At 35.0% G+C, this 15,799-nt stretch overlaps 3 protein-coding genes across 3 annotated transcripts; all 3 read right to left on the bottom strand.

Annotated features, from left to right (window-relative positions):
* Positions 1–399: 399 nt before the first annotated feature.
* On the bottom strand, positions 400–2,867 carry LOC110731239 (trans-resveratrol di-O-methyltransferase-like). Its single transcript, XM_021911085.1, has 2 exons — positions 1,208–2,867; positions 400–997 (listed from the first exon to the last, which is right to left on the bottom strand). The coding sequence occupies exons 1-2, from the start codon at positions 1,985–1,987 to the stop codon at positions 641–643; spliced, it is 1,137 nt and encodes a 378-aa protein (XP_021766777.1). The 5' UTR covers positions 1,988–2,867; the 3' UTR covers positions 400–640.
* A 136-nt stretch (positions 2,868–3,003) lies between these two features.
* LOC110731230 (transcription termination factor MTERF9, chloroplastic-like) lies at positions 3,004–4,428 on the bottom strand. Its single transcript, XM_021911075.1, has one exon. It carries the CDS (start codon positions 4,342–4,344, stop codon positions 3,142–3,144), a length of 1,203 nt encoding a protein of 400 aa, XP_021766767.1. The 5' UTR covers positions 4,345–4,428; the 3' UTR covers positions 3,004–3,141.
* A 6,529-nt stretch (positions 4,429–10,957) lies between these two features.
* Positions 10,958–15,432, bottom strand: LOC110731219 (transcription termination factor MTERF9, chloroplastic-like). The gene has a single exon (XM_021911064.1). It carries the CDS (start codon positions 15,245–15,247, stop codon positions 14,033–14,035), a length of 1,215 nt encoding a protein of 404 aa, XP_021766756.1. The 5' UTR covers positions 15,248–15,432; the 3' UTR covers positions 10,958–14,032.
* Positions 15,433–15,799: the final 367 nt, after the last annotated feature.

The following is a 15,799-nucleotide window of genomic DNA, read 5'->3' as shown; positions in this document are numbered from 1 at the left end:
CAAAATATGACAAATTAACAAAAACCCTAAACAAATTCAAATGCTTTCCTAGCATTTTGCAATTCGGTCCACTTGTCTTATACATAATCAAATCTTCCATAAAATTAAGCACAAATCGCTCTAATTGACTCAAAAATTAAACCAAAACAAACACAAATTCAAGAAATACATGTAAATAAGTGAATAATAATCACGAAAAATCCAAATTCAACAAAAAGAGAGAATCAAAATGCATAAGCAAATATAATCAAAACAACTAATTTCAATGAATTAAGAAGTAATAGAATATAGTGCTTGATTACATACCAAATTTAATGGTAAAGGTGAATAAGTAGCTTCGAATTGAAGAAATAAAGTCCATAACACCATAATAAAGTTCATACAAGTATAAGTCTGGGCTATAGAATAAAGTAACATAGTTTGCAAATGAAACTATTCAATAATTTCTGTTACAAGTACATGCACACACAAAACATAACACCACAATAATCTGATTATCTCAATTGTACAAAAAAAATAACTTAATTACACGAAACATTACAACTTAATAATGAAAAATTTTTGACTCAAATATACAAGCCAGTCAACATAATACACAAAGCATTACAACTTAATAATGTAATCATTAATTTGGATTATCTTAACAGTGAAATATTTTACGGATATCACACGCATCTAGAAAATTTAAGGTATAGACCTCAATAACAGACCTTGACCCAATATTACGAAATATCTTATAGTCATTCAAACCAGCACTGATAAACAACTTTCTCCATTCCTCTTCAGTTCTTTCCTTGCCCCCAGTGGTAATATTCATCACCTGCAAGACCAACAATAACTGGGAATACAAATAATCGGGAATGTTATTCTCGTTGTTGTTCTCCACCACCATGTTAATAATAATTATCTTGCCTCCTATTTCTTTACTAGGAATTGCCTCTTTGCATCGCTCAAGTATTTTTATGCAATCTTCATCACTCCAATTATGCAATATCCACTGCAAAAGTTGTTTCTATTAGTGCATCAACATGACGACAACTATATTACTCCCTCTATTCCTAGATAAAAAAAAATTCATTTGCTCGATGTAAATTTATTCAAAAGTAATTAAAAAAAGACGAAAATTGGGTATTAATTGATTGAATGAAAATAAGATATATAGTAGAGCATGTAGAATATACTTGGAAATGACAAGTAGTAATTTTACCTTGAGTAAGACAGCTTGAGCAGGAGGAATAGCCTTGAACATACCACCCCCAAAATATATTAAGTTCTTGCCATACCCTGTTAATTCTTGAACCACATGTGGGAGATCAAACACAGCACACCTTAATTCAGGGAAGAGCTTAGCAATGGCCTTAGCCATGGTTCCATTGCCACCACCAACATCAACTAACGATTCGACCCCCTCCCATAAGCCCTTGAACTCATCGCTAGAAATCAACAAGTTCACAACAAATTGAGTATCACTGGCCATAGCATCATTGAAAAGCTTGTTAAACTCAGGTACACAAGAGATACATTCCCATAAACTCTTTCTGTGAGCAGTATGAAAAGGAGTGTCATCATCATTTTGAAACCAGCTAGAGAGATAATGTGAGGATTCAACAAAGATTGGATCAAGTACCATCAACACGAAAGGAACTAGAGAGAAAGGGTGATCCTTCAATAAAAGTTGGGATTTTAAGGTGAGCTCAAAGGCTTCTTCACTGCTTGATAATAATTGCTTGGAAAAGAAGTTGGAATGAACAAGAAGGCGCATTAACTGGCCTAGAGAAAGAGCCTTATTTGGATGGAAAGACAGTGATGTACCTAGCTCCACAAGAGTCATAGGCCTACCATGCTTTTGAATGGCATCTGGTATGCCTAGCTGAATTGCACACTTTAACGCCATGAGGCTTAGATAAGAGTAAATATGATTCCATATATAAGTTTGTGCATCCAGTAGCTCTTTCACTGGTTCAATGGCAATGCTCATGGGATCCATTTGTGCTACTCAACACAAAAAAAAAAAAATATATATATATATATATATATATTCTATCTAGCTAATGTAACATAAAGATATATAATTAAATGCCAAAGATATAGTGACAAACTGCCAGGATTGGTTGATTCATCAACCAATACAGTCAATACAACTCATGTTGTTTCGTGGGTAGATTGTCCGTTTATTGTACACTGAAAAAATAGTAACATATAGTGATACAAAATGGTGGGACAAAAGATTAAGACTCAATAGTGACGTTGTACAATTGCACTTAGAGACTCAGAGTCACATATCTATTTTGTTCTTTCTGAAATATGCAGGTATGAAGTGTCTACAATATCTCAGTAATGAATCCCCCTTTGCGAGTTTCAGCGTTCAAAGATTATGTACGGAAACTATTTCAATAAGTACACCCACAAATAACCCATTTTTTACCACCCACAAATAACCTATTTTTTGAAATTACCACCCAAAATTATTATTTTTGACTTTTATGGGTGGTATATAAAGAGAAGAAAAAAAAAAGATGGTAATTTCAAGTGGGTTATTTGTGGGTGGTAAAATACAAAATTTCCTAATATTAAGGGCATTTTAATTGTAGGTGGACAACAAAATCTGTAAGAGTACCTTATATAAAAGAGATGAGAGGAGTTAATAATTGAGAAGGTTGAAAGAGCTATTGATAATATAGATTGAGAAAGCAAAATATACAATTATAAAAAAAGATCAGTGGAGAAGATAAGACTAGTTAGAAAGCTTGTAAAGGCCCTGTTTGAGAACTTAGGTCCAATCTAAGTCTTGTAAAGGCTCTGTTTGTGAACTTAGGTCCAATCTAATTGTACAATCCATAGGAGAAATGTTTGTCATGAAAAAAAAATTATGTTAGGCATAAAAAAGCAAACTTCCAGAACTTTCAATGTTAATTAAACCAAAAAAGGAAGAGGTCCTAAACTTAAAGATGCAGCTTTAAATCATCAACATTGCATTAGAAAAAGTAACAAAAATTACCAATATGAGTCAAAACTCAAAGATAACAAATTTTTATTCAACCGTTCTTTCATCAGCTAGAAGGATGCATTGGAGTGTTTTTGGTGAAATTACTAATCTCAATAAAATAAATGTTACATGCTGAATTGCAGGCTTACCAAGCATCAAGATGCATTGGAATTTGTTTTCGATGATCCAAGAGTCAGAAACTCCAAACTAATACCTGCGTGTTGGGAATAAATTCCATGGACTTCCTTAAATGGTAACACGAACTTCTTCAAGAACTGAGACTCGGTCACTGAAATGCAAGTTTGAAAGTTGTAATCTGCCTTAATAAATCCTTTCTCCTTCAAGACAATGAGGGTCTTATGCCTAGGCAATATTCTCTTCTCCAGGCTACAAGTTAACAGGTTACACCTCTTTGACAAGTAACTAGGCTCGTAACCCAGCTCGTTCATAAGAAAATCCAATTTTTTCTTGATGGTAGCTTCAGAGAGTGCCAAAAGAAAAGGACTTGATGATGAAAGAGTTGTAATATCAGACTCAGTCCACCCAAAACTTTTAAACACTTCTCGTTTCAACTCAATAGTCTTCTCGCTAACAGAGGTCAGTAACATGATACCGGACAAGAACCGCGGAGACACACTAGAAATCCCCAATTTCTCTCCAACCTTAATCATTGCATTCTCAAAAAAATCGACGTTTCGAAGAAACGGGGATGCATCCCTAAGAAGGCATTTCCGGATTGATTCAATGGAAATTCCATAACTCCGCAACAAAGCTACATTAGGCACCAACACTTTGGGAATACACGAAAGCCTCAAACCATTCGATTTTTTCAGAATTCTAATCACTAGGTGTTCACATCCCATAATTTCTCTCAAAGCTTGGATTGCAGGAACAATATTGGAATCTAAACCCATAAAATATATAGAAGGATTCACCTTTATAAGCTTAGCAAAATCAGACCCAGAGAACCCCAAATCACGAAGAACTTGGGTCTTCGGAGCTAGGATTTTATCAACATTACACAACAAAATTTGGGGTTCAGAAACTACAGCGTTTCGAATATGAGATTGATCCAATCCAATTTGTTTGAAGAATGTAATTACAGAATTAGCATTTTCAATGAAATAGAATTCACTGACCTTTTTTGCACCTCGACCTAAGCGATTCTGAATGAGCTTAGAGGAAGTTGAAAGAGCTTGTTGCTTGGAAAACCCTAGAAAATCAACCAAGTAATTTGTGAAACCAGAGTTGACTTGAGTAGGTATTGAAGATGAAGTTGAATAGAGTAAAAGATGACGGAATCCATGGATGAAGTTGAGAGCTTGGACGCCATTGAAATTGCTGCGAATTTTAAGCATCCCTTCCAAACTCTGTTTTTGTTCTTAGTATGCTCGTTCTAATATAACACAATTACACTGATACTGATACTGATACTGAGTTGGGGGCTAAGGGTTGGGTTCTGGCCGTCGGGGGTGGCTAGGAAGTGTGAACCGCGTCACTCACGATTAGGGGTGTTCAAAATTTGGTCTGGACCGACCCCAGACCAGACCGGACTGAATCAATTTATTCAGCCCGATCTCCAGGTCGAGAAATTTATTTTTCAGTCTTCAATGCGGTCCGGTCCAAAATCTTATAAAACCGGTCTTGACTCAGACCCGTTTTTTTGCTTTAAATTATACTACGTACATAAAATCTTTAATAATAATTAAGATTATCCTTAACAAGCTTGGTAAACTTTAGTCCTATAAGTTTTTTTATACTAAACATACGAAAAAATGACGGCTTTATTTTTTTTCGAGTTTTCCATAAATTATTTGAAATTTAGGAAATTTTTTTATAAAAATTATAAAATCGGTCCAAACTGGTCTGGTCCGGGTTTTGGACCATTTTTTAGTTAGGTCCTAGCTTAATCGGTCCGGTCTTCGATTCTTAAAATTCAATTTTTCGATCCACTTCGGTCTTGTACCGATGAACAGCCCTATTGTCGTGATTAGATGTGTCAATTTGGATACTCGAGTCGGCTTTATCCTAAATTATTGTGTCTATAAGAATTAAAATCTAAAACAGGTATTTTTCGGATTGGATCAATCTGGTACTTTTTGATACCTCTACTCGTAAATAGTTTGGATTTCAATCGAGTAAAGGTTTTGTTTGGTTTGAATTATTTCAAATTAACAAGTTTGTACTCTTAAACCTTCAAGTTTCAAGCTATAAACGAGTTTGAATTTCAATCAATCAGTCATTAATTCAAGAAAAACCATACAATTCTTTTAAAATTTTATTGAGATATATATAAGTTTTTTTTAAATCTCATGGACTAAATGTCGTACGAGTAGTTGCTAAGAGAAGCAATTCTTATTTTTCCTAACAAGGCTTTTCAATGTTTTTTATAAACTACGGAGTATATGACTATTGACTAGCTATAGTTCAAGCTGAGTAAAATTAGTTAAACTTGATGAGACATGTTAGCAATCAACCTAAAATATAGTACTTCCTATCCCAATTGGATACCCTCACCCTAAACATTAGGGTTGAAATTATAAACAACAATGTTCAAGAAAGCTTTGCAAGTATGACACCAAGATTGAGGAAACAAAAATGACTAAATCTTTTTCACATAAACACGGCGTAGCTAAATATGGCAACACAACTTGCCCATAAGAAATTTCAAGCGTGAAGAAAGGAACACTAAGAGGAAGTAGAAACTCTCTTTAGTATGACGCTTGGTTCCTAATTACGGTTAAAACCAAATACCTATAATGATTGTATGTTTAAGACGTGGCTGAACCATTCAAAGACCTTGAGTGAGCAAGGATGCTGAGGCCACCAACAAGCAAGCTAGGTGGTGAACAAGTGATGAAGTTAGAGTTCAAGCTTGGGAGAGAGTTTATGGGAGAATAATCTTTTAAAAATTACATGCGTTTTATAGAACCTGGATTCAAATTAATAATTTTAAGATTTTAACTATACAAACAAAACAACTTAAAATGAAATTATTTAAATATACTATGCGCATTATCAGAGATAAACCTCAGTAACAGTCATTGATCCTAGTATAAGAAAAAAAAATCTTAGTCATTAAAACCAACACTAATAAACACCTTTCTCCATTTCGCTTTAGTTCTTTCCATACTCCCTAGGGTAAGATTCATCATCTCACATCCAATAAATTTGGGAATTGAAGTAATTGGGAATGTTGTTATCATTGTTGTTCTACACCAACGTATCAATGACAATTACCTTGCCACCTTCATCTTTGCTCGGAATTGCCTATTTGATCATCACTGCAATCATGCTATATCCACTGCATTATTTCACTTAGTGCATGGATACAACGACTAAATACTCCCTCTCTTTTTAAAATAAAAGTCTTTCATATACTCAACGTATGCTGAATTAAGAGAGGTAATAGCAAATTGCGGAGTTTGGTTAATCAAAAGTATGTAACTAACAAAAGTGCTAAATGAGGTTTATTCATTAAAAATAAAAATTAAAAAAAAATTAAAAAAAAATTGATAGATTTATTGATTAAATTGACTAAAATAAAAAAGATTTTGCCTCAGTTTTTGACCGATTTTGTGTCACAAAAAAGTTTCCAAGTAGAAAAAACAATAATAATTTTGTATTATGAAATGCAGGAAGTAGCAGAGAAATAGAACCAGTACAATCTACAATAGATAAGTTTATACAGTGGGCTCCTCTTTCATTATTACTACTCCGAAGTGTTAGGAAATACTATGCAAATTCCCTTTAGAATCATATTAGTGGAAATAAAAAATATATATGAATAATACAAATAAATGAACAAATATTTGTATCTCTAATAATGCTGCAAAATTTATTGAAAAAGATAAATAATCCACAAGTGTTCACAACACGTATTATAACTCACAACCAAATAGACCCTAATCACACCCGAGAATAGAAAATTCTCTTAAAGCTTCTCTCTCTGCTTTATGTTTTCTTTTGTTTTTGGGATGAATATAACAAATCATAACTTAAGTTTATATAGATCCTATATTTCTAAATATGACTTCTTAAATTTAGAAAACTATTTTCTTCTTCACATTTCGTAGGAAATCATTCACGTATTGCTAAGAAATTCTAAGACTTATATTTGTTTTCCTTTTTTAAATTGTGGTGATCTTAACAATCTCCCACTTGAAGACTAATTTTAATTTGTCTTCACATCTTACTTCAGCTCAACTTTCTCGTATGTTACTTATGTAGGCCAACTAAAGTTGAACACAACTTCAGTTTGTCAATAGTCACCGTCTTTGTTAACATATCTGTCGGATTCTCAGTTCCTTTAATTTTCTCCAGTTTTAATACTTCATCTTCTAATAGAGATCTTATGAAATGATAGCGAAGTCCAATATGCTTAGTTCTAGAATGAAATGCTGAATTCTTTGTCAAGTGTATTACACTTTGACTGTCACTCTACAATACATTATTCTCTTGCTTGAATCCCAACTCAGTTAATAAAACTTGAAGCCATATCATCTCCTTACTAGCTTCGGTTACCGCTACATATTCAGCCTCTGTAGTGGATAGAGCGACAATCTTTTGTAGTTGCGACATCCAACTAACCGTTGTATTTCCAACCGTGAATATATAACCTGTGGTGCTTTTACGACGATCGACTTCTACTCCAAAGTCTGCATCTGACATAACCTTGTACTGTTAAGTCACCTTTACCAAAGTACAAGCACTTTTCTGTAGTACCTCGTAGATACCTCGAAATCCACTTCACTGCTTCCCAATGAATTTTTCCTGGAATTGACATAAACCTGCTCACAACTCCCACTGCATGTCCAATATCCGATCTGTACAAACTATTGCATACATCAAACTGCCAATGGCTGAGGCATATGGAACCTTAGCCATATAATCTTTATCTTCCTCTGTCCGAGGAGATTGATCCTTGGATAATCGAAAGTGACTTGTTAAGGGTGAACTAACTAGCTTGGCATCACTCATATTAAATCAAATCTCTATAAAACACGTTTGATGTATTCTGATTAAGATAATTACAAAGTACCTTTATGCTTATCCCTTGTAACTTGCATTCCAAGAATTTTCTTTCCTGGACTCAAGTCCTTCATGTCAAATTCCTTTGACAACTGCTCCTTTAGCCTTCTTTTATCATCCATATTTGAACCTGCTACTAACATATCATCGACATAAAGTAGTAGAATGATATAACTGGATTTATATCTCTTGATGTAGCAACCGTGCATAAAGTTATCAAACTTTTTGTACCACTGCCTCGGGGCTTGTTTTAGGCCATACAAATTTTTCTTAAGTTTGCACACCATATTTTCTTTCCCATTTTCTAAGAAACCTTCTGATTGAAGCATGTACATCTCCTCTTCTTAGATCTCCATGAAGAAATGCAGTCTTCACATTTTATTGCTCAAGATGAAGATTTTCAATGGCAACAATACTCAACACTGTTCTAATGGTATTAAGTTTCACAACAGGTGAAAAAATTTCATTGTAGTCCACTCCTTTTTGTTGGAATCCTTTAACTACTAATCGAGCTTTGTATCTCTTGGAACCATCATGCTCCTTTTTCACTCGATATACCCATTTGTTGTGAAGTGCCTTTTTACCCAAGGGTAACTCGGTCATTCCCATGTCTGGTTTGAAATCAAAGAATTCATCTCATCTTTCATTGTAAGCTCCCACTTCCTAGCATCACTTACCTAACATGCTTCATTATAGCATTCAGGTTCCCCTTTATCAGTCAATAACAGATAATTCACGTATTTTTTATTTGGTACATGTGGACGAGTAGTCCTTCTCAATACTGGTGCTGGACTAGAAGTTTGTGGCATGTTGGATTGTGGTGTAAGGATCTGTCCAACAGATTCTTCTAGTTGAGGTTCTCTTATAGGTGAGTCTTTCACAATACTATCGGGGATATAATCTTCACCTACAAACATCGACCCACTCTGCAAGGAGTCACTAGTTTCAATTGTACATGACTCTTTCATTGAAAATCACATCTCTAGTACGAATCATCTTTTTATTTCCATCATCCCATATGCGGTATCCAAACTCATCCTCGCCATAGCCAATGAAAGTACATTTCTTAGATTTATGGTCAAGTTTATTCCTGCCTTAGATCACTAATATGCACACATATGCTACACAACCAAAAACCTTTAAGTGAGACAAATTTATATCTTTTCCAATCTATACCTCCTCTGGTATTTTATAGTCTAATGGAGTCGATGGTCCTCAGTTCATTAAGTAAGCTGTTGTGTTGACTGCTTCTTCCTAGAAGTGCTTCGGTAAACCTGACTTTATACGAATGCTTCTAGCTCTTTCTATCGACGTTCGGTTCATACGCTCAACTACATTATGTTGTGGTGTCTCCGACTGTTCTCTCCATCTTGATCCCATGCTCAAAAACTTCAGATTTTGGTTTTAGGAAGTAAACCCATACCTTCCGGGAGTGATCATCGATAAAAGTGAGAAAGCAGAGTGAACAAGCTCCAACTTTTCCTTCTTTGGGGTTCTACCACTAATTTGAAAGCTTACCCTCTTCTGCTTTCCAAGTATGCATTCTTCACACAAGTCCATATCAATAGGTTCAAGACTTGTGAATTTCCCTTTAGAATGCATTAGTTTCATCCCTTTCTCACTCATGTGGCCTAGTCTTTAGTGCCACAATTTGGAATTTTCAATTTCTACTGCAACTGAAATTGAACAACACGCCCCTGATGTCATGTAAAGAGTGCCACTCTTTTTACCATGAGCAATTGTCATTGCTCCCTTTGAAATCTTCCAATTGTCATCTTGAAAGTTTGTAGTGTAGCCTTCGGTGGCCAACGGCCAACTGAAATCAAGTTGTTCTTAGGTCGGGAATATGCCTGACATTCTTCAGCTCCCAAACTGACCCATTTACTTTTATCTTCACTACACCTTTACCAACAATATCACAAGGTTGGTCATCTCCAAGGTATACTTTTTCAAGGTTTATGAGGACATGCTTCTCAAAGAATTTTTTTCTTTGAAGTAGCGTGGAATGATGCTCCAGAATCTAACACCCAAGATTCTTCCTTGCTCTCTAAAGAGCATATCAATGCATCATCTCCTTCTACGGTAAAAGTAACATTTGCCTCTGCCTTTACTTCTTGGTTTTTCGATGTACTCCTGCACTGATTTTTATAATGCCCTGTCTTCCCACAATTCCAACACTCAATAGACTTCGAGTTTTGGGAATTATTGGGAGTCCTTGATTTTGATCTCCTATCTCCGGATTTACCTCGATAGCTTGATCTTCCACGTTCGTTTCTTTTGGTTGAATTACTTCCTCTTAACTCTGTATGTAAAACTGAACAGGTTGATGATTCACCCGACTCTCTCCGTCGGATCTCTTCACTAAGAACCAGGTCACGAACATTGTCAAATTTCAATTTATTGCTTCCTAACGAGTTACTCACAGCTGTGACTGTAGCATGCATTCCAGCTATATCAATGCTCGAACTTCATCTTCAAAATCAATTTTGACTGAACTCAATTGGGTTGTGATTGAATTGAGTTCATTAAGATGTTGAGCTACCGAACCGCCATTTGTCATCTGCAAACTGAATAACCGCCTCATTATATGAACTTTATTAGAAGTTGATGGCTTCTCATACATACTAGAGAGAGTTTTTATCGAATCTGCCGGGGTCTTTTCCTTTGCTATATTAAAAGCAACATTGCATGATAAAGTTAGTTGAATAACTCCAAGGGCTTGTCTATCTAGAAGATTCCAATCTTCACCTTTCATAACCTGAGGTCCATAAAGCTTTTTCTGGTATAAATAATCTTCGATCTGCATCTTCCAAAACCCAAAATCTGCACCATCAAATTTTTCGAGTCTTACCTTCCTTCGTCTGCAACCATTGCTCCCACTCAAATCTGACTTCTTAGGATCGTTTCTGACGATTTCTACAGAATATCAACTCGGCTCTAATACCAGTTGTTAGGAAATACTATGCAAATTCCCTTTAGAATCAGATTAGTGGGAATAATAATATATATGAATAATACAAATAAATGAACAAATATTTGTATCTCTAATTATGCTGCAAAATTTATTGAAAAAGATAAATGATACACAAGTATTTACAACACTTATTATAACTCACAACCATATGCACCTCAATCACACCTGAGAATTTTCTCTAAAAAATTCTCTTAAAGCTTCTCTCTCTACTTTATGTTTTCTTTTGTTTTTGGGATTTAGGATGAATATAACAAATCATAACTTAAGTTTATATAGATCCTATATTTCTAAATATGACTTTTTAAATTTAGAAAACTATTCTCCTTCACATTTCGTAGGAAATCATTCACGTATTGCTAGGAAATTCTAAAGCTTATATTTGTTTTCCTTTTTTAAATTGTGGTGATCTTAACACGGAGTACTATGTAGAAATAGGTTGAACAGAAACTACAACGCATAATTACAGAAAACTTGCAGCAATTGGACTTTTCTATTCATACTATAACTCCAATAATGTTTATTTTTCTCAAAGTATAACGTTGTCTTACTCTTACAATTACTATATAAAAATCAAATATTATTGTGCAATACACTATATGTTGTTAATTGGTCTCACCGTAATCTTACAAAAGTTACAATAACATATAATTATGGTTAAACTTATGCAGTAATAGGTGTGTCGATGAAACTAATATAAATATTCTAAAACAAGAGTATAACACATCAGTTAAGGTTAGAAAATTATACTATAACATACAAAACATAAGATCATATAGGATGAAGTTGAGTACAAAACCAACTTATATAACCTATTATTTATATACAGAAGAACTTCGGAGTTATCTAACAAGGAAAGGAAAACTAAATGACAATTAGTGATTTTACCTTGAGTAATACATTTTGAGCAGGAGGAACAGCCTCAAACAGATCTTCTCCAACATATATTAAGTTCTTGCCAAACCCTATTAATTCCTGAACCACATGTGGGAGACTAAGCACAACATACCTTAACTCAGGGAAGAGCTGAGCAATGGCCATAGCCTTGGACCATGGTTCCACTGCCGCCATCAACATCAACTAATGACGCAACCCCTCCAATAAGCCTTTGAACTCATTGTTAGAAATCAACAAACTAGAGATTTTACCTTGAGTAAGACGGCTTGAGCAGGAGGAACAGCCTCAAGCATATCACCTCCAATATATATTAAGTTCTTGCAAACCCTAGTAATCCCTGAACCACATATGGGAGACCAAGCACAACACACCTTAACTCAGAGAAGAGCTGAGTGATGGCCATAGCCATGGTTCCACTACAGCCACCAACATCAACTAATGACTCAAACCTTCCAATAGGCCCTTGAACTCGTTGTTAGACATCAACAAACTCATAACATATTGAGTATCACTTGCCATAGCAGCGTAGAAAATCTTGTTAAACTCGAGAACACAAGAGGTATATTCCTATAGTCTTTCTATTAGCAACAAGAATAGGAGTATCATCTTGATTTTGAAACCAATTAGAGAAATTATGTTCGATTCAACATATATTGGAACAAGAACAATAAGTATGAAAGGAGCTAGCGTGAGAGGGTGTTCCTTCAATAAAAGTTGAGACTGGGGAATTTACGGTAAGATCAAAGGCTTCTTTACTACTCGATAATATTTGCATAAGAAAAAGTTGGAATAAACAAGAAGGCACGTTAATCGACCTAGAGAAAGAGCCTTGTATGGATGGAGAGACATTGAAACAGCTAGCTCCCTAAGAGTCATAGGCTTGCAATGCTTCCGAATGGCATCTAAGAAGCATAGCTGCACATTTTAATGCCATGGGGCTTAGATAAGACAAAATATGATTCCATACATGAGTTTGAGCACCCAGTAGCTCTTTGCTGGTTCGTTGGCTGCTACACAAAACTTTCTGACAAATGTAAAATAAACTTTTTGTTTAAGTTAAATGCTAAAGATAGAGTGATAGGTTGCCAGGCTCACAAAACTTTTATGTGGTGTGCATTAATGGTCAAATTAATTCACAATGTTTCATGGGTTGATTATCTACATATGGTAAAATGAAAATACGGCCATAATTTTGTTCATGAAAAAATATAGTGATACAAAATGGTGGGACAAAAGATTAAGACTCAAGGGCGAGGTTGTACACTTATACTTAGACCCCCATATTTATTTCTTTCTGAAATTTGCAGGTATGCAAGTATTTACACAATCTCAATAATGAATCCACCTTTACATATAAAGAACTAGATCTATATGCACTGGATGCGTATTTCAAAATTCAAAAAATATGTATGACAACCATTTTAAAAGAGTGCATAATATTTACTTCATATTAATTTTTATAGGTGGAGACTAGACTCCTTAGGAGTTAACTCTAATAACAGAGTCACAGACTTCAAAGGAGTTGTTAATCTCAGATGCTAAAGAAATTTTGGGTTTTAGCACATGCAACACAACCTCATCTTTTGTGTCTGTTGGATTCATACACAATACAATGACACAACAACAAGAAAAAGGATTACTGATAACTAAAGTAACAGAAGTCTCCCATAGGAAAAGCTATTGACAAAATAGTTTGAGAGAGAAAAATATAAAATGAAAAACAAAATGAATGGAGAATATAAGACTAGTTAGAGTGTGGGAGTTTATGTCTAATCTAATTCTGATAACCTGTACAATTTGGAGGGAAATGTGTGTCATGAGTTGATATATATATTATGAATCACAAAGCAAGCTTTCAGAAATTCAGCCATTAGAGAGCAATGTTAATATAACCAAAAAAAAAAGCTGAGGTCCAAAAGTTAAGTACAGGTACATTCAGGAAACCATAGCATAAGGATGAAGCTCTAAATCCTATCATAGCAATTTTAACACGATACATTACCAAGAATCACCTAGATGAGTAAGAAAAAAACAAAGTTATTCCATCGATCTTTCAGCAGCTAGGAGGATGTATTAGAGTGTTTTTGGTGAAATTACTGAAATCAATAAATTAAATGTTACATGCTAAATTGCAGGCTTACCAAGCATCAAGCAGCATTGGAATCTGTTTTCGATGATCCTAGGGTCAGCAACTCCAAACTTATACCTGCGTGTTGGGAATAAACTCCATGGACTTCCTTAAATGGTAGTACAAACTTCTTCAAGAACCGAGACTCGGTCATTGAAAGGGAAGATTCAAGAAGGTAATCCATCTTAATAAAACCTTTCTCCTTCAATACAATGAGAGTATTATGTCTAGGCAAAATCCTCTTCCCCAGGCTACAAGTCAACAGGTTACACCTCTTTAACAAGTAACTAGGCTCGTAACCCAGCTCGTTCATAAGAAAATCCAACTTTTTCTTGATGGTAGCTTCAGAGAGTGCCAAAAGAAAAGGAATTGATGATGAAAGAGTTGCAATATCAGACTCAGTCCATCCAAAACTTCTAAACACTTTTCGTTTCGACTCAATAGTCTTCTCACTATTACGGGTCAATAAATAGAGACCGGCATAGAACTGTGGAGACTCTCGAGAAATCCCCAATTCCTCTTCAACCTTAATCACTGCATTCTCGAAAAATTCGACATTCTGAAGAAACGGGGATACATCCCTAAGTAGGTATTTCCGGATTGATTCAATGGAAATTCCATAACTCCGCAACAAAGCTACATTAGGCTGCAACAATTTGGGTACATACGAAAGCCTCAATCGACGCGATTTCTTCAGAAATCTAATCACTAGGTGTTCACATCCAATGATTTCTCTCAAAGCTTGAATTGCCGGAACAATACGGGAATGTGAACCCAGAAAAAATGTAAAAGGATTCACCCTTATAAGCTCACCAAAATCAGACCCAGAAAACCCTATATTATGAAAAGCTTGGATCTTAGGAATTAGGGTTCTATCAACATTACACAACAAAATTTGGGGTTCAGAAACTACGACATTTCGAATATGAGATTGTTCCAATCCAATTTGTTTGAAGAATGTAATAACAGAATTGGCATTTTCAACGAAATAGAATTCACTGCCCTTTTTCCTACCTTGACGTAAGCGCCTTTGAGCGAGCTTAGTGGAAGTGGAAAGAGCTTGTTGCTTGGAAAACCCTAGAAAATCAACCAAGTAATTGGTGAAACCAGAGTTGACTTCTGTTGTGAATGAAGATGAAGATGATGTTGAAGTTGAGTAGAGTAGAAGATGAGGGAATCCATGGATGAAGTTGAGAAATTGGACGCCATTGAAGTTGCTGCGAATTTTGAGCATCCTTTCCAAACTCCCTGTTTAGTTCTAACTATGATCTGTTATTCTTTCGGGGGAGTGTTGAGTGTTGACTAGGGCCTAAGGGCTGGGGTTTCTGGATTGCCCGGAAAGTTGAAACCGAGCTGTTCGTGAATGGTTTGGATTTAAATCAACTACGAGATTAGTGATTGAGTAGCACATTTTATGAGTTCAAGTGCGAGTGTTTGTGAGATTAAATGTGAAATATTACACTTTTAGAGTTAGATTTGGGAGAATTGTTTAACTCGAAAAGACGCCTTAACATATACTGTGTTATTAAGTACCTCGTAATGCAGTATTTGATTTGAGTTGAGTTGCTTCAAATAGACAAGATCGAACTCTATACTATTCGTTCGAGCACTTAATGAGTTTGAATCTGGCTCATGAAGATGTAATTTATGAAAAACAATACATATCTTTTAGATTGTATTGAGATTTTTGCATATGACCGACCTAAACAATCAATTTACTACATAGTTACAAAGAGAAACAATTATAACAAGGCATTGTTATGTTTTTAATAAGCTACATAACTAA

Source organism: Chenopodium quinoa, unplaced genomic scaffold (assembly GCF_001683475.1).
Source record: "Chenopodium quinoa cultivar QQ74 unplaced genomic scaffold, ASM168347v1, whole genome shotgun sequence".
NCBI lineage: Eukaryota > Viridiplantae > Streptophyta > Magnoliopsida > Caryophyllales > Amaranthaceae > Chenopodium > Chenopodium quinoa.
Note: the sequence above shows the minus strand (reverse complement) of the source record. Positions and strands in the feature narration are given on the sequence as shown.